The sequence below is a fragment of the Callorhinchus milii genome, unplaced genomic scaffold (genome assembly GCF_018977255.1).
Source record: "Callorhinchus milii isolate IMCB2004 unplaced genomic scaffold, IMCB_Cmil_1.0 Scaffold4, whole genome shotgun sequence".
Lineage (NCBI taxonomy): Eukaryota > Metazoa > Chordata > Chondrichthyes > Chimaeriformes > Callorhinchidae > Callorhinchus > Callorhinchus milii.
The window spans coordinates 15,627,872-15,647,276 of record NW_024704745.1 but is presented as its reverse complement, the minus strand read 5'-3'; the positions used below and the strand labels follow the sequence as shown (position 1 = coordinate 15,647,276).

General features: G+C 43.1%; 1 protein-coding gene across 2 annotated transcripts in view; it reads right to left on the bottom strand.

Moving 5' to 3' along the window:
* rb1 (retinoblastoma 1) overlaps window positions 1–18,387 on the bottom strand; it is a 65,072-nt gene extending 46,685 nt beyond the window's left edge. The window contains exons 1-11 of one of the 2 annotated variants that reach the window (XM_042334178.1): window positions 18,284–18,387; window positions 14,192–14,318; window positions 7,728–7,831; window positions 6,057–6,191; window positions 5,145–5,183; window positions 4,993–5,063; window positions 4,638–4,748; window positions 4,078–4,226; window positions 3,195–3,272; window positions 2,425–2,534; window positions 234–311 (exon numbers count right to left, since the gene is read on the bottom strand). In XM_042334178.1, the coding sequence (XP_042190112.1) occupies window positions 234–311; window positions 2,425–2,534; window positions 3,195–3,272; window positions 4,078–4,226; window positions 4,638–4,748; window positions 4,993–5,063; window positions 5,145–5,183; window positions 6,057–6,191; window positions 7,728–7,831; window positions 14,192–14,318; window positions 18,284–18,372 (1,091 nt within the window). In that variant the 5' untranslated portion in view covers window positions 18,373–18,387. The remainder of the gene's footprint in view (window positions 1–233; window positions 312–2,424; window positions 2,535–3,194; window positions 3,273–4,077; window positions 4,227–4,637; window positions 4,749–4,992; window positions 5,064–5,144; window positions 5,184–6,056; window positions 6,192–7,727; window positions 7,832–14,191; window positions 14,319–18,283) is intronic. The other variant, XM_042334179.1, reaches the window with a different exon arrangement.
* Between the last annotated feature and the right edge of the window lie 1,018 nt (window positions 18,388–19,405).

The following is a 19,405-nucleotide window of genomic DNA, read 5'->3' as shown; positions in this document are numbered from 1 at the left end:
ATGAAGGAAATCAGGAAGAAACTCAACAGCTATGTAAATTATTAAATGGCTGCTGGGTTGATGTAAGACTTTTTTTTTAAAGAAAGCCAGAAGTTCTATGAGATAGAGAATAACTAGTGCATAGATGAACTTTTTGGATTAATGTTTGTTGAGGTATTGTAACTTCAAACAAGCAACATTTGGTGATGAAATTCAAATACACAACAGTAAATAGGAAATTAATGTTGAGTTACCTAACAGGAGTCTGTGGTGGGACAATCAAATGACTGTCTTTATTGTCAATTTTCTTGGGCGTTCTTTCCGCTCCAGAGCTGTATGAAAAAACAGTTCAATATGGGTCATTATTAATTCATATCAGCACTGTTTGGGGATGTTCTATTTGAATGGAATATTTTACAAATATAAAGCTTGAAAAGGGACAAGTTCCTGTTCTTTCTTCAAATACACAGAAAGAAGCTACCAACAAACATTTATAAAGTTTTTTTTAAAAAAAAACACTAACTATAAATGCCAAACAAAACTTGACAATATATTCCTAATATATATTCCACACACTACTGGATAACCACCAGTACCACTTACTTGGAATAAAGAATAAAAGTTACTAAAAGGCCAAAACATCAAACTGTCTCTCTCTCTGTATAAGGAGACATATATATGAAGATATCAGTGTAATGTCAACTTCAGATGTCAGTAGAGTAGACATTACTAGCGAACAGGATAAATTTACTGAGGTGTACATCATTTAAGGCTGCTAAACAACACAACAACAACAACAACAACACAACAAGATTCCATTTATAAAGCGCCTTTCACGTCAGGAGGACGTCCCAAGGCGCTGCACAGTTGGGTCATGACCCGAGCAGGGGGGAAATGGTCAGGGGGAGGGGAGGGAGCGAGGAGGGGGGAAATGGTCAGGGTGAGGGGAGGGATGGGAGGGAGCGAGAAGGGGGAAGAGAGTCGAGAGGGGAGCTGAAGGCTCAGTCAAAGAGAAAGGTTTTGAGACCGGCCTTGAAGGAGGAGAGGGAGGAAGCAAGGCGAAGGCACTGGGGGTGGTGTTTAGTCAATGTATGAGGATTACTCTATGTAGAAGTGGCATCAAAGGATACTGGTTTCAACTATGCCCATGAAGTAAGCAGCGAGGCAGTGAACTTTGCCTGAGGTGCTGTGAAGGAGTGATCAGTCCCTCTGGCAATCAGCCATCAGCATCAACACAGATTCAGGCTGCAGGACGGATGATGGTGCAAATTTCACATTAGGTGTGGTTGCACTTGAAAGTGGTGCCAAAAGCAAGGGACATGTTAGAGCTAGTGCATTGCATGCTAGGTTTTGTTTCTTACAAGTAATAATAATAATAATCCTTGCATTTGATATAGCACTTTTCACGTCGGGAGGACGTCCCAAATCGCTTCACAGAATACACTGTAAAGTGAATTGACTGTATATTTGTGGGCGAACGCGGCAGCCAATTGCGCACAGCAATGTCCCACAAACAGTCGTAGATTGAAAATGCCCAATTTATTATTGTTTTTGGTTTTGGAGGGATTATTATTAGGTGTGTGGAGTAAGGAAACTTTCCCAAGGTTTTGCCCTCTGCCTGGAATTGAACTCAGGTCTCTCACTTGCAAAGCGAGTGCTCTAACCACTGAGCTACAGGACTCCACAATGCCTGTATCCAGCACCTTTTGAGTTGAAAAACTGCAAACAAGTCCAACACTTGAAAGTGAATCACAGTCTCTGGCGAGCACCTACACTAAATACATTCAGGTTAATTTTTAAAGGGAAGGTTACTTCATTGGAAACTGGATGATCATATTAAGGTGCATGGTACTAAAAGTATGGTAGCATGGATGAAATTAGGGGGGACATAAACTCAGGATTGTCAATGAAAACCTAGAATAAATTTATTTTACACAGAAAATTGTTAGAAACAATTGGAAATGAAGAATACAAAAAAGGAACAGAAAAATGGAACGATAGTAATTCACCAGTCGAAGAACTGCACGAGCATAGGCTCAATGGCCTCCTCTGCTATACTTTCTAAGCCACTTAAGAGGAAGTTGTCCCTTTCAGCAATAGTCACTTGACAAGCAATATTGGTACTGACTCATTCTCAGTAGTGTGCGGATGATGCTTTGAATGAACAACTTACACCGTTGTACCATTTCTACATTTCAACTCTAAATGCCTAAACTGTGCCATTAAGGCCAAGTGCCGCGTTGAGGCAAGGTATTTCTCAAAGGCACTGATGTTTACTTTTGTTTAAAAGAACAATTGGTTGCGTCATCTTTCTTCTCACCCGAAATACAGACAAAGCAAATTGCCTGGCCACTCTCCAATGGGGAATTCAATATTTTGTATGCACTGAGAAGGAGGTCATTAAAAACAAAGTACACACACAAGCAATTCTTAAAATAGAAATACCCTTCTTCTTGGTCTGCCTCCAGAGTTTTGTCATGTTCAAGGAACAATCTTCCATCAAAGTCTTTGTTTCTAAGGTAAAGTGCTTCATATTTTCTTGACACTTCTTCAAGCTGTACAAGTAGCAATTAAATCAAGAATGGTGTTTTAATGTTTTGATTTACACAAAGCCCAAAACATCAATGCATTCATACAATTAGAATGTTCCAGGCTCAACATAAAAAATGCAGCATGCTCCCTTAGCTCTCAATGTTCCCTGTGATAAGGTTCATTTGTCCTGTGGGAGGCATTGCTTTTCAGATGCTTCAACTTACCTAGAATCCCTGCCTCACTAATGTCAATGTTTCAACACAAGACATGTATGTGTTGAATGACATTTTTTTGTGCTTTTTTAATACATTTACATTGTATCTTCTTCCCTGACTACCCTCAGGCTGTAATATAGGAAGCCATTCTTGGTATTGTAGGGAACCTCATTATAGCTCTATTCAATATTGCAACACCTATAGCACTGCAAAAGTCACCAAAAATACAGTGGTGGAAAAGATTCTAATGACAAGTTCTCTAACTGCACTACTCAGTCTTATTGATTAATACGATAACATAATATATATATATATGTATAACATAAGACATATTTATGCAGAGGCCTACAAAGCTGTAGCATCAGACCCAAGATGGATAGCTGAGACGTGAATGTGGAGAGTAAAGGGCCTCATTTTAGATTAATTAATAGCACTTCGGGAAGAAAGAAGTACATTTTAGTTGCTTACCTCAGGAATCGCATTAGAAGCAGATATTTTAATTGTATCCATAAAAGGAAGAAAAGTCCTAATATAAATGTTTTTCACCTAAAGAAAAATGAAGCATTCATATGAATTCATATATTCATATCAGAACAATCTAAAGATACTGCCATAATAATTTTGAAAAGTATTATCTGAGAAGTACACTCATTTCTCGTGTCAGACCCTTCTGCAAATTGGTTACCATGTTGACACACAAAATACAGTCGCACCACTTTACAGTATATTTTGTGATATGCTTTGAGACATCTTGATGATGTGATAAGATGCAATATCAAATGCAAATTTTATTACTATTTAAATAGGCGGTTTATGTGGATAAAAACACCAGCGCAGACTTGATGGGCCAAATGTTGTTGTAACACTCTACGAGTTATAATTCTTATCTTAACAATATTTTTATTGTAGAACCCTGTGGTATCTAAATAGCTGGTAAACTGTATGGAAAGTTAAACCAAGGCTGGTATCTTAATGCATTGTAATATTCTTTTTATCCTTTTATTACTGTGTAGTTTAAAATACAACATATGCTTAAGACTCTCCTGGTGGCTTGCCTCAAAGAATTTCACATGAAAAAACCTGCACATCAACACTTAAAATTCTTGGTGCAAATGTTTTAAGTTGTATTCCTTTCTTTGTTTACAATCTCGATAACTAACATGAGTACTTAATCAAATATTTCCTCTACACTATTTTCTTAAAAGCACAAATGTGTCTGTTCCAGGCTATTAAATTAACACTTGTAATTATAATAATTGGTTTACTCAATTTGTAAGCTATGTAAGATTTTTCAGTTTTACATAAACACGGATTGTCATTCATTTTCAATCTTATTTGACGATTAACCCACCTCATCAACGTTACATTCATTTTCCTTACAAAGGATTTCCACAACCTTAGGATCCACATCAGGTGAAACAATTGCTTGGATAGCCTTGCTCTGACTTCGTCTTAAAGGTCGTGATGGGGTAATGGAATTTAGAGAACTCACAGCAGTCTCTGAATAGAATACAAACAAGTCGAGGTACAAATACTTTTTGACACAATAAACAGTTTCAGAATTCCGAGTTCCCAGGGATAGATTTCCTCCTCTTCTATAAGCATATTTTCCCACTGTATTTCTTTCATTTACACAAAATCACAAGAGACACAAGTGATTAAGCAGGGATACTCTGCACACAGTATTAACGTTTCTTTTCGACCGCGCCTTTGGTCACCCTCCTCCCCCTCCCTCGGCTCGGCCCCGGGATCCGTTACTGTGAAGCGCTCTGAGACGCTGTCCGGCATGGAGGGCGCTATATAAATCCAAGTTGTTGTTGTAATAAAGTTTAAAAGTTAATTGAAACTTTCTGTGTATTATTGAAGGTGATTTTTTTAAAAAAAATTCCAATGCTAACTTATAAAACCTACTGTAAGGCTCCTTTAGCATCGAAGGAGGTGAAAACTTGATAAAGTGCTCCAAGACGCAAAGTAACAATTGGAAAGAGAGGACTAGGTTATCTTCCATCTGCAGTGCCTTTCCTGAAATCAGAAGTGAAGCAATACCAATGCAAATATTTAAATGGTTGATCTTTTTTAAAGAATTGAAATACATGAATTGATGTCATGAGATCCTCTAGTGGTGAACAAATGCATTACATTCTGAATTTCTCCAGGACAAGTTTTAGCAAATAAATGCTTGTAAATCAGCTATGATAAATTAATTTCCTAATGAATATCAAATTATCTTCACTTTTAAAAAACATATTTTGATATAAAAACAAACCTGCTGCCAGTAGAAAGGTGATCCAACAGATTTTCAACATCGATTTTGAATTAATTTCTGATGAGTCTCTGCTTGACATAATTAAGAAAAAGGTCACAAATCATCCTAAATGTTTAAGGTAAAATCACTGATTTGTAAACTAAGATTCTTACTTGTTTTGTGGCGCCTCCTCAAATATTTTTTCACATGTCCTAGTAATAAAAAATAATCAATTTCATACATTTTGGAAGTATATTTTTTAAATTAATAACGCTTAAAAAAGTGAGAATGAAAAACAACAAATACTTATTTTATACAATTTTTTTAAGAAGGAATACTGCGTAAGTTGTATTATCAGAAATAATGTAGTGATCTATATGGTGAAATTTGGATTCAAATATTTGATATATTGATTACTGTAATAAGCTTTCACAAGCTGCAGATCATCCAAAACTCTGCAGTTCGTGTACTCTCGCGCACCGTGCTCCGTAACCCCATCACTCCCACCCTCGCCCGACTCCACTGGCTCCCCATCCCTCAGAGGATAGAGTTCAAGATCCTCGTCCTCACTTTCAAGACCATCCATGGCCTTGTGCCCTCCTACCTCTCTGATCTGCTGACTCCCTACCAACCTGCCCGCTCCCTCCATCTAGCGGGCTCCGGCCTGCTCCATGTCTCCCGCCCGAACCACCCTATCTATCATCGGAGGCCGGGCTTTCAGCCTCTCTGCCCCCACACTCTGGAACTTCCTCCCACAGTTCCTTCGTCTCGCTTCCTCCCTTGCCTCCTTCAAGGCCGGTCTCAAGATCCTCCTCTTTGATCGTGGCTTCAGTCACCTTCCCACCTCTCTGCCTTTCCTCACCCCTACCCCACTCATCCCCCATACTGCGCCTTGGGACATCCTCCCAACGTGAAAGGCACTCTATAAATGTAATTTTGTTGTTGCTGTTGTTCTGAATGTCAACTGGAATTTTCAAACCACACACCATCTGCAAAATAGCCAGCACTGATCTGGTGCATTCATACTTATCAGTGCAGACTTAACTCAAGAAATGAAACACAAAAAAACACTTTAAAAAAAATACCTTTCAAATTTGTTATAGAGCACAGAAAAAACAAAGTACTTCGTTTCCAGCTTTTCCACCACTGAATTTACTTTAGTGCTTACAGTGTCCACGTTCACATCAACTCTCTTCAACGACTGAAGAAAGTCAGCCAAACTGGGAGAAGTGGGAAGAAACAAAAAGTTTACTATAATATCTTTAGAATTTTTTGGAATTAACACATCTACCAATATCATCATTGTCCCTCTATCCACCTCACCATTGGCAGGCAGTCACTCAGCTATTCTGTCGCACTCTCTAGATCTCCATCCCGGAGTCCCTCCATGTTTTCTACCTCCCCCTTTCTCAAAGATTGTCTCAAAATTTGACGGCGCTTTCAGTTTTCCTTCCACTCTCCACCCCACTCAGCTCCCAACCCAACTTCGGGTGCCCATCCACTGTGAAAGCGCTTTAGGACACCGTCCAGGCATGAACGATGCTGTATAAATGCAAAATATATTCCAAGTCTTCTAACTGGCAGGCAGTGACAAAGGGCAACCCCCAGTCACCTGTGCTGGGGCCTCAGCATTTCACACAACATATCACAATGACTTGGATACGGGAATAAAGCACCTCTAAATTCACATACGACAATACACTGGCAGTTGTAAATTGTGAAGAGGACAGATAAAACCACAGAGACATAAATAGATTAAGCAAGTGAGCAGAACTATAGCAAGTAACGGTACCACGTATGAGGTAAGTAAATATCAGGTGAAGGAATAGTGCTTGAGAGTATGCTCTAAATGGAAAACCATTATTGTTTATTAATAATCCTTAAAAAATTAGCACATTTCACATCAGGAGAAAGTCTCAAAGTGCTTCACTGGAGTTACTGTAAAGTGCAGTGACTGTGTGATTTGTAAGCAAACTGAACACAGTACTCCGAATGAGATCTCCATGTTTGCAATAATGTCACCAAGGGGAAGCATGTCATTAAGAAAAGGAGGGAACTAAAGGAAGAACCATGAGGTGCACTACAGGTGACAGTACAAGAAGAGAAGCCATCTGAAGAAATAAGGGGATGGGTGAAATAGGATTGGAACCAGGAAAATTTGGTCCCACGGAGATAGATTAGAGAGGTGATCGAGGCAGATAAGGGGTGTTGAAGGCAGCAGGAAGGTTGAGGAGGACGAGAAGCACAGGGAGCCCTTGTCTCTTGAGGGAGAATATATAATTTATGACTTTGCAGAAGGCTGCGTCAGTGCTGTAGTCATGCTAGAAACCAACCATGCGAAAGGCTCAAGCAAATAGAGAGAGAAAGAGAAAAAGAAGCAGGAAGCCAGAGATAGAGAAGGAACAGAGAGAGACAGAGATGGAGAGAGAGAGAGGGCCGGGGGTGGGGGGAAGGGGAGAAGGGAGAGGGAAACAAGGAAAGAGGCAGAGATAGACAGAGATCAACAGACATGAGAGGCTACCAAGAGACATGGAGTAAAGACAAGGAAGATAAATTAAAAGATCTGCCATAATCTAAAAAGGCGGATTGATGCGCTGAATGGACTATTCCCACGTACTATACCTGAAAACTTAATTATTGTGCCAAAAGGAAATGTATGCCATAGGCCTGACTGCACATATAGTACACAGTATAGCTGAAAGTACTTTTGCATTTCATTGACCTAGAATCATACCCGTCATGCTGTATAAACATACCTCATATCCAACTTCTTCTGTAATTCTGTCAAAGTGAAGGAAACTGTATCCAGATCTACGGATGCAATAAAGATACAAATACCCCAATGCTTCCTGATCACATCCTGAAATAAATGAATACAACAATGAACCCCAGAGTTCACATTTATTAAATATTAACTGATACTAAAAATTAATATTGCGCAGAGTATTAACAGGAAAATAAAGAAGCATGTAGCAAATGAAATACACTAATAGTGGCTGATTTTAATCTTCATACAGATTGGGAAAACTAAATTGGCAAAAGTAAGTTAGAGGAGGAGTTTATAGAATGCATTAGAGATAGTTTTCTAGATCAGTTTGCTGAGGAACCAACCAGGGAACAGGCGATCCTAGATCTTGTTTTACGTAATGAAATAGAGCTAATCAGCAGTCTGGAAGTTAAGGCTCCTCCAGGGCAGAGTGACCATAACATGATGGAATTTAGCATTGTTAGAGAGTGATATAGTTAAGTCCAAAGCAAGGATCTTAAATTTAAATAGAGCCAACTCTGCAGGTACGAGAGAGGATTTAGCTAAAATAGAAGGGGGAAATAGATGAAAGGATATGACAGTAGACCAGCAATGGCAAACCTTTAAAGACATAGTACATAATTCCCAGGGATCACATATTCCCTTGAGGAATAAAAATGCTACGGGAAAAGTGGTTCAACCATGGCTAACTAGAGCAGTTAGGGAAAGTATAAAATTAAAAGAAGAGATCTACAATACTGCCAAAAAGAGCAGTAAACCCGAGGATTGGGAGGGCTTCAGAGACCAACACAGAAAAACTAAGAAACTGATCAGGAGGGAGAAAATGGATTATGAGGGCAAACTAGCTAGGAACATAAAGACAGACTGCAATAGTTTTTACAAATACATAAAGAGGAAGAGATTATCAAAAGTGAATGTGAGTCCATTACGGGCAGAGACAGGAGGAATTATAACAGGGGATAAAGATATGGCAGAGTCATTAAACAAATACTTTGCTTCTGTCTTCATGTTAGAAGACACGGAAAACTTATCAAAAATAGAAGGGAACCAAAAAGCTAATGTTAGTGAGCAACTTAGGGAAATTCACATCAGTAAAGAATTAGTACCAGGGAAACTGTTAGGATTGAAAAGTGACAAATCCCCTGGACCTGATGGCCTGCATCCTAGGGTTTTAAAAGAGGCGGCTGCTGAGATAGTGGAGGCCTTGTTTTTGATCTTCCAAAATTCTCTGGATTCTGGAACGGTTCCCATTGATTGGAAGATCGCAAACGTCACACCACTATTTAAGAAGGGTGGGAGAGAGAAGATGGGGATCTATAGACCAGTCAATCTGACATCGGTGGTAGGGAAAATTCTGGAATCCTTAATTAGGGATGTCGTAGTGGGGTACTCAGAAGACCATAACAAGATTAGACAAAGTAAACATGGCTTTACAAAAGGGAAGTCATGGTTAACAAATCTTTTAGAGTTTTTTGAGGATGTAACTAGCAGGTTAGATAGGGGGGAACCAGTAGATGTAGTAATATTTAGATTTTCAGAAGGCATTCGACAAAGTGCCACATAAAAGGCTGCTACACGAGATGAAAGGCAATATATTAGCATGGATTGAGGAGTGGCTAATGGGAAGAAAACAGAGAGTAGGGATAAAAGGGTCCTTCTCAGATTGGTGGAATGTGACTAGTGGAGTGCCACAAAGATCAGTGCTTGGGCCTCAGCTATTTACAATCTATATCAATGATCAAGACGAGGACATAGAACTTAAAGTATCTAAATTCACCGAGTAATCTCTGAGGATGACACAAAAAGATTGCAAAGGGATATAGATGGCTAGATGAGTAGGGAAGAAGGTGGCAGATGGAATATAATGTGTGAAGTTATTCACCTAGGTAGTAAAAACAGAAAAGCAGATTATTTTCTAGAGTGGGAGAGACTAGATAGTGTTAGTGTTCAGAGGGATTTGGGTGTCCTTGTCCACCAGTCACAAAAAGTTAGTATGCAGGTACAGCAAGCAACCAGGAAGGCTCATGGCATATTGGAGTTTACTCCAAAAGGGTTAGAATGCAAGAATAGAGAAGTTTTGCTGCAACTCTATAGGGCCTTGGTGAGACCCCACCTAGAATACTGTGTGCAGTTTTGGTCTCCTTATTTAAGAAAGGACATACTCGCCTTAGAGGGGGTGCAGCGTAGAGTCACGAGGTCAGTTCCTGGGATGAGGGGGTTGACCTATGAGGATAGGTTAAGTAAACTAGGTCTATATTCTCTAGAATATAGAAGAATTAGGGTGATCTTATAGAAACATATAAGATTCTTATGGGGCTTGACAGCGTAGACAGTGTGAGTGTTTCCCCTGGTAGAACAATCTAGAACTAGGGGTCGCAGTCTTAAGATTAAGGGACAGCCCTTTGGAACAGAGTTGAGGAAACACTTCTTCACTCAGAGGGTAGTGAATCTATGGAATTCTCTACCCCAGAAGGCTGTAGATGCTCAGTCTTTAAAGGATAGAGGGACTAAGGGATATGGGGATAAGGCGGGCAGATGGAGTTAGGTTAGAAGATCAGCCATGATCTTATTGAATGGCAGGACAAGCTTGAGGGGCCGAATGGCCTACTCCTGCTCCTAATTCCTATGTTCCTATTAACTTCATCCTGTGTTTTTTTTTGTTTTTTTTAAAACACACAAACCTGTATCCAAGACTTTAATCGAACAATGAATAAGTAAGGAAGCTGAAGAAAATAGGTCTCAAGAATGGAACAAATGTACAATTCTTGTCAGAATGAATCAAGTCTCTTCTAAAACTGTAATTTACATTTGGCTGCGAGTATAGACCAAATCATATATTGGACTGGGGACTCAAAGGTATTAGATTTGGGCATCTTGTGGTGTCTGTACATGCTCAAATACAGAATACAGATTGGGGCCTTCACAAATCAGGATCTCTAGTATCTCATAAATTCTCAGCCAGTATTAACTGCTGAGCTTTGTTAGATGCCAGCTCCACACTACACGACATGGTCTGAACTATTTTATTTGAATCAGCGTAACCCCGTAGCATAGGATAGAATAAACACAAATTTGGGTTTAGATTTGAAAAACTCTGGTTCCGTTCATGAGTGACAAATAAAAGACCATGCTTTGCATTCGTAGAAATTCCTTTCACTTAAAAGCACAAACATCATGCAAGGTATTACTGAAAAAATAATAAGTTCAATATCTTCACAAGAAAGCAAGCACAGTAAGTTTCACTGCAGATGAAAGATGAAACACAGTACCATTCACCATAGCTCTTGGTAAATTACTCATTTACTGGTTCTCTAACCATGAGTTCAAAATCTCTCTTCCTTTTGCCATTTCAGTCACTATATTTTCAAGTTTTTTTTCCTCAGAGCTCAGCAGTTTCAGACACGCCTTGATCAATTATTGCAATTCCTAATTTACTGACATGCATGTTAATTAATAAAGTTATTGACAGTCAACAACATTAAAGGACCTGCATATTAATTAAGATCGAAGTTTCAACTGACACTTTTCCCCTTTGTTTCTTCATCCTGGATGACAGTAACCAGTTTTAAATTCTTTCTCAGCAATTCTGTGGGTTGGGTTTGGTGGCAGGCATTCCCTGTACTGCTGGCTGCAAACCAAACGAGCATGGACTGGACCAAGAGGAAAGAGATGAGATGGACCACGGCTAGCCATAAGATGGTGACAAGATCACAAGATTAGTTTGGATGAGGAAGGCCCTTCAGCCCATTTGATCTCAATCCTACAGAACACCCACCCGATCATCATCCGATTGTGCTGCTTTTCAAATGAGTCCAGTATCCTGGCAGCAATCACCCTTCCAGTCTTAATTACCTTCTGGGTAAAGAAAAACTTCCTGGTATCTGTCCTAAAATTGTCTTTTGCAACTTTAAATCTATGTCCTCTTGTTTTACTATCTTGGTGCATCCTAAAATATTGTTCTGGGTTTACTAGATTTATATATAAATTTTGCACAGCTCTATAAGGTCCCCTCTGAGTCATTTTCTCATCAGTTGCACTTTGTATAGCGTCTGTTGTGGTGTCTCAAACAATTTCACTTTACAGTGTAAAGTGGAGTGAATGTGTATTTTGTAGGTAAACGCAGCAACTTGTTCACACAATGACCCACAAACAGCGATGGAGCAAGTGACCAATTTTATTTTAGGGATTGTTGGCCAGGACACTGGAAGAAACTCCCTTCTCTTTCCAAACAGTACCGTGGGATCCTGGACAGGCAGGATTACCGCCTCACCCAAAGGTGGTTTACCGCCTCACCCAAAGGTGGTTTACTGCCTCACCCAAAGGACAACACGATGCAGCAAAAGACCAGCACACTACTGGAGTTTCAGCATAGACTATACAATTTCCATTCCCAATCCTGGGTTTAAACCCACAACCTTCCGCCTCCTAGGCGAGAGTGCTACCAACTGAGCTGGTCTGACTTTTGGGAGAGGCGGAAATAAAAATATCTATTCTCAAAAATTTACCTGCATAATACACATTTTTCTTTACCTACCACCCACCCACTATGTTCTGTATTATGAATACATTGAGAAAATGTGATTGACACAGGTAATATAATCCTGGCTTTCTACTATGGGGATCTTAGACTGTCACAAGGTATGCTCAGCTACAAAATACAGTCACTACACTTTACTGTAAATCCTGTGAAGAGCTTGAGAATCTCTCCAGTCGCAAATGGCTCTATATGAAATTCAAGAATTTATTAGTAGTAACATTAATAATAATATACAGAAAACAGACATGCACTCAATTCACCTCTTACAGTTTCACTTCCAACAAGTGAGGAAGAGTTGCAGTGTGCCAACTGCAGAACAAATGATACCAGCCACTATTTTGACAGAACTAAGAAAAACAGCTGCTAGTACAGCCACATACACTGCTTAAACAAATGAGGTGAAAGAAGCATTACAGAAAAATCTGGAAGACAAGGATCAGTGATGAAAATGCTGGACTTGTTCCCGTAAGAAAAAGTGGCATTTTTGTTAGGCAGGGTGGATGACCTGGATAACAGGCAAAATAAACCTCTACATTATTGAAGGTTTGGAAAGAGCTGAAAACGCCTCCTTAAAGGCCTTTGTCACAAAACCACAACCACTACCATTACTACGACTACTGCCACATGCATTTATACAGTACCCTTCACACGGGTAGTGTTGCAGCCTTTATCAAGTTGCAGCAATGGACAAACTTGTGGCAAATCAAGCAGCATGAGTATTCAAAGCACTGCAACAGAAGTCTCTCTCCCTCCTCGATGAAGTGACTGCAGCAAAACAAGAGTATTGTGACAGTCCAGTGAGTGCAAGAGGCCAAATATGCTAGACGTTGCTTTTGTGGGAATAGTCTATGTATATAAATTTCAGCTGCTAAATTGCTCTAGGATTTTAATTAAACCTGATTTTTTAAAAACTTTGTCTTCCTTTATTTCACCTGTCTCTCACCTTCTACTTTTATCACCATTTTTCTTCTTCCCGTAGTTCTTTCCTCATCTTTCTAGTTATACAACTATACAAATTCACAACTTGTCGTGTCTGTGCTGGCCCTCTGAAAGACCCATAAGGCGCTAAATCAAATGCAAGGATGATTAATATTACTACTACTACTATTACTATTAGTGTATTCCCATTATCTACCTCATTGTCTTATTTGCAACATCTTTATTAATACTAGCCCTGGGTAAAGGCTGGTTGTGTGAGGACAAGACTGTGAGGGTGCAGGAAGTGAAACCATTGGAAAACATGAGTGACTTAGCACTTCTCTGGCTGGTCATGACAGGTCCTTCTCTATTCCCATTCCTCCTCTAAATGGTTGGGAATGGCAATGCTTATTGCTAGGAACTTTGAAGTAGTGGTTGAGGAAGTAATTACAGATAACAGATGTGACCTAAATATGGTCAGACCTCGTATCACATTCCCTTTAATAAAAATAAGCTGCTCTTATAGCCATGAAAATGTTCCTCGTTAGTCTGAATTCTGTCTTTTCTTCCACTTCTCCCTCAAACCTCGTTTCTATAGTAACCTACTCTTTTGCCCACCTGTTTTAGCAATCACTGAGACTTCTTGACTGTCAAAATATGTATTTTGAAAGTGTTTTACGTATTATTATTTTCTCCAGAATTTAATACTTTCCCCAGATTTAGCTAGTGATGTCCTTACATTTTTAATTTTATAAGTGATTAAATGATACATTTGTTATGATCAATTTATGCAAACCTCTACACTTTCTCCTGATAACTTTAATATACAATATATTATGCAATATCGGTCTTCTATTAAAATTATTCTGTTTTTAATGTTTGAAAAATTATAAATAGCTATAAAAAAATTATCTCTCTTAATGAAACATTGTACATTTTCATGAATCTGTGCAAGTCACTTATAGTACAGCATTAATTGAGCAAATTAGAATACATACTGGTGCAAAGGCCTCATCCAAAAAGGTCGACACCGACTCCCAGATCCGCCAAGCCCTCTCGATTACATTCTCTTCCACCATAAGACTTTGACATAACAAGATAAAGTCTGTATATTTGTGGTCATTTCTGAAAATATCAAAGAACAAATAATTAAATAGACAATGCTTCCTTTAACTTGTCATCATTTGGAACACTGCACAATCTGTAATAACCCTAAAAATATAGTCATAAGATTGTAGGATCCAAAGCCAAGTTTCTTTCTGGGAATTCTCTTACATCCAGGTAACATAAAATGTAAAGTAACAACACTGCACACCGATTTCCTACTAATAGGTAGGGTGCCATATCAGAACAAGCACCAGCAAGCTTACCTCATATTGGTAATTACTGCAGTGTGTTTTTGCTGTTCAAGTCCAGTAGTGTGAAAATGTGATCCTTAATATTTTTTTAAAATACCTTGCTTTTTAAATCACCACTTATTTTTGTGTGTATAGGAAAATGAGTCATGCAGTTTTCCTAAGGAACAACACACCCCAGTAGTAGAAAACTATCTGAGATAGTTTGTCAGTTCTAGACTGGGTAGTGGAGTTGAACTTCAGATTTTCAAGAATAGTAAGGGTATTTCCTGCTCACCCACAAAATGTTTTTTTCCAAAAAGAAGCACAAGATACTGCTATACTTTTATTAAAATATGAGAAGTGAAAATACTGCACTATCATAGTCAACAATGTTGTTCTATTTTCTTGCATCCAAAGGCCCTCCCCCCCCCCAAAAATAACTCAGATTTGTTTAAATCTCATCAATTTTTTTAAAAAAACTAAAGGGATTAAGGGATATGGGGATAGGGCAGGTAAATGGAATAGGTTAAATCAGCCATGATCTTATTAAATGGCGGGGCAGGCTCAAGGGGCCAAATGGCCTACTCCTGCTTCTTATGTTCTTATATTATACTAAATGTTGTGATATCTTTGCTACCTTTACAAAGCAAATACTAGATTCCTCCCAATAATAATCCCTCCAAAAAACCAAAAACAATAATTAAATTGGTCATTTTCAATCTACGACTGTTTGTGGGACATTGCTGTGCGCAATTGGCTGCCGCGTTCGCCCACAAATATACAGTCAATTCACTTTACAGTGTGTTCTGTGAAGCGCTTTGGGACGTCCTCCTGACGTGAAAAGCGCTATATCAAATGCAAGGATTATTATTATTATAATATTTCTGCACGACATCTTACACACACACACGCACACACACTCATATTAAAATCACCAGTACCAAGTCTAAACCCAGTCCCAGTAACAGACTTGGCAGACGTATATCAGGTCTAATAATTCAACTTAAGGTAATACCCTAAAACCTATATTCAGAATCTTCCAAAGATTTTAAAAATCATTACAAATCTATTAGTTACAACAGGATTCCAAATATCAGTGAAATATTCAGATAGACTGTTCATTTCTTTGAACTCTATTCTAAAGAGGCAAACATTTTGAAATGGGCAACAGTTGTTTCAATATATTGATGTTTATATAAATAGATTCATGTGTTTATGTAAACATCATCAAAAACAATAACAAAATTACATTTGTATAGCGCCTTTCACGTCATGGGGTCATTCCAAGGTGCTGGACGATCACTGTTTCAGACCCAAGTTGGGGGTCGGGATCGGGGAGGGTGCAGAGAGCACAGTGGGGGCGGGGGGGGGGGGGAGGAGGGTGACCAGATGCACAGTCGAAGAGGAGGGTCTTGAGACGGGTCTTGAAGGAGGCAAGGGAAGGGGCGAGGTGGAAGGGCTGTGGGAAGGAGTTCCAGAGGGTAGCATATAGCATATGCAGTTACCACAAAACATATTGGTAACTTTTCACAATTAATTACATTTGACATTATTAATCCAGAAATTTCCCACAAATGACCATAACAAAATGTGCAGTTTTATTGTGCAACATTAGCTAGGAACTTAACCTCCGAAAGCAGGAAAAGTCGGAAATCTGATTGAATCTGATACATCTAATAAAGACTCCATGTGTGAGAACTAAATTTAAAATTATCCATTTATCCCAATGTCCCAATTTAATCTTCACAAGACGGCTTGAGTTGGTCACTGTTGCTTTTGTACTGCTTGAATTGGTTCAGATGTTTGCACAGTATATGGCCTATCAACATCTTTATACATTGGGTAAAGGAAAATGTTTAAACCGATAGAAAAACAACAGAACGGTTTGGAGAGAGGGAAAAAAAGGATGCGAATCAACAAGCACATCTTTCATTTGTCATTCCTTTCCTCACTTAGAAGAGGAAAAATAACAACAACAACTTGGATTTATATAGCGCCCTCCACGCCGGACGGCTTCTCAGAGCGTTTTACAGTAACAGATCCCTGGACTGAGCCAGGGGGAGGGGGAGGAAGGTGACCAAAGGGGTGGTCAAAAAGAAAAGTCCTCAACCAAGACCTGAAAATAGGAAGAGAGAGGGTGAGGTGAACGGAGTGAGGAAGGGAGTTCCAGAGCCTCGGGGCATGTGGCTGAAGGCACGACCGCCCAGGGTGGAGCGGAGGACTCGGAGCTAAAATACAACAACGACAGACAAACGTACAGTACAGTATTTGCAGGGGCAAGTCCAATGCTTTTAGTTTCAATATGGCACAGTCTGCCTTTGATGTCAACTTGTTTGTATAAAACCGTCCTGAGGATAAACAATGCCAAGAAGCTGAGAGCATAACGGTCAGACAGACAGCAGCGAAGAATCCTTAACTGTTGTTCCAATAAAGGACACTTTCATCGCGGACGGGAAAACTAGACAACGACAAGAACAAAATGACACTTGTTTGGCGGCTTTCACGCCGAGAGGGCTTGCCAAGGCGCTGGACAACAACAACAACGACGACGACGAGAACTTCCCCCAGCCACAGGCAGCGTAACAACCCCCCGCCCCCTCCGTGCCTGCCAGGACACAGCGTAACCCCCCCCCACCCCCCGCCTACCAGGACACAGCGTAAACCCCCCCCACCCCCCGCCTACCAGGGCACAGTGTAACCTCCCCCACCCCCCGCCTGCCAGGGCACAGTGTAACCCCCCCCCGCCTGCCAGGACACAGTGTAACCCCCCCCCACCCCCCGCTGCCAGGGCACAGTGTAACCCCCACCCCGCCTGCCAGGACACAGCGTAACCCCCCCCCACCCCCCGCCTGCCAGGGCACAGTGTAACCTCCCCCACCCCCCGCCTGCCAGGGCACAGTGTAACCCCCCCCCGCCTTCCAGGGCACAGTGTAACCCCTGCCCCCCACCCCCCGCCTGCCAGGGCACAGTGTAACCCCCCCACCCCCCGCCTGCCAGGACACAGTGTAACCCCCCCCCCACCCCCCGCCTGCCAGGACACAGTGTAACCCCCCGCCCCCCCCCCGCCTGCCAGGGCACAGTGTAACCCCCCCCACCCCCCGCCTACCAGGGCACAGCGTAACCCCCCCCCCCGCCAGGGCACAGTGTAACCCCCACCCCCGCCAGGGCACAGTGTAACCCCCACCCCCGCCAGGGCACAGCGTAACCCCCCCCCCACCCCCCGCCTACCAGGGCACAGTGTAACCCCCCCACCCCCCGCCTGCCAGGGCACAGCGTAACCCCCCCCCCCGCCAGGGCACAGTGTAACCCCCACCCCCCGCCTGCCAGGGCACAGTGTAACCCCCCGCCCCCCCCCGCCAGGGCAGTGTAACCCCCCGCCCCCCCCGCCAGGGCACAGTGTAACCCCCCGCCCCCCCCCCCGCCAGGGCACAGTGTAACCCCCCGCCCCCCCCCCCGCCAGGGCACAGTGTAACCCCCCGCCCCCCCCGCCAGGGCACAGTGTAACCCCCACCCCCCGCCAGGGCACAGTGTAACCCCCCGCCCCCCCCCGCCAGGGCACAGTGTAACCCCCACCCCCCGCCAGGGCACAGTGTAACCCCCCGCCCCCCCCCCCGCCAGGGCACAGTGTAACCCCCCGCCAGGGCACAGTGTAACCCCCCGCCTGCCACATGTCACTTCTCCATGGGGGGGGGGGGCGACTGTTTAACCGCTACGAGTTCGGGTGAGACCCCGGTGCCGAGCCTCTGCTCTTACCTTCCCACAGCGGCGGCACCGGGGGAACCACCCACAGCTGGAGATACCCTCTCCTCCGGGTCGGAAGCCGAGGCCTTCTTGGGTGGCATAGCGAGGCGAGGGCCCGCTGTGGCTGTGGCTGTGCCGGTGGGGCCGGTGTCTGACCTCTAACCGAAGCTCTGGCCGGACACGGCGACAGCTCGGAGCGGAGTCTGGACCAAACCGCGGGAAACGCGCGCCTTTTCCGGCAGCGAGTCATCCCCAGTACGTCACTTCCCTAGTAACAGAGCGGCCGGCTGGGCCGGGCTGGACCGGGGCCGGGCGGGCTGGTTGGGCCGGGCAAGGCCGGGATGGTTGGCTGGCCGGGCCGGGCTGGGCCGGGCAAGGCCGGGATGGTTGGCTGGCCGGGCCGGGCCGGGCCGGGCAAGGCTGGGATGGTTGGCTGGCCGGGGCCGGGCTGGGCCGGGCAAGGCTGGGATGGTTGGCTGGCCGGGCCGGGCCGGGCCGGGCAAGGCTGGGATGGTTGGCTGGCCGGGCCGGGCTGGGCCGGGCAAGGCTGGGATGGTTGGCTGGCCGGGCCGGGCTGGGCAGGGCGGGCTGGAGGGCTGGCTGGGCCGGGCCGGGCAAGGCCGGGATGGTTGGCTGGCTGGGCCGGGCCGGGCTGGGCTGGTTGGCTGGCTGGGCTGGGCCGGGCTGGTTGGCCGGGCGGGCTGGAGGGCTGGCCGGGCCGGGCTGGAGGGCTGGCCGGGCCGGGCTGGAGGGCTGGCCGGGCCGGGCCGGGCCCGCTGTGGGAGACCTGAACCCGGTGACCGGCGCGGGCTGACCGAATACACCCTTTGGAGAGGTGACAAGACGACACGTTTTATGGATATCTATCGGAGAAAGTCTCCCCGAGTGCCTTTCAGAGACAGAGTGGGGACCTGAGCTGTGGGGGTGTTGTGAGCAGCCGAGAGCGCAGTCAACCAGAGGTTTGTTTTTAAGATGGATTTGGGAACAGAAGGGTTTTATTGTTATTAATGATAATCATTGCGTTTGACACAACGCACGATCACAACTTGGACACCTGTGACAGGTTGAAAGCTAAAGGAACAGGAGCGTCAACGTCGGTCTGGTGGCTCGTGTGGATACAAATACCTGCACAGA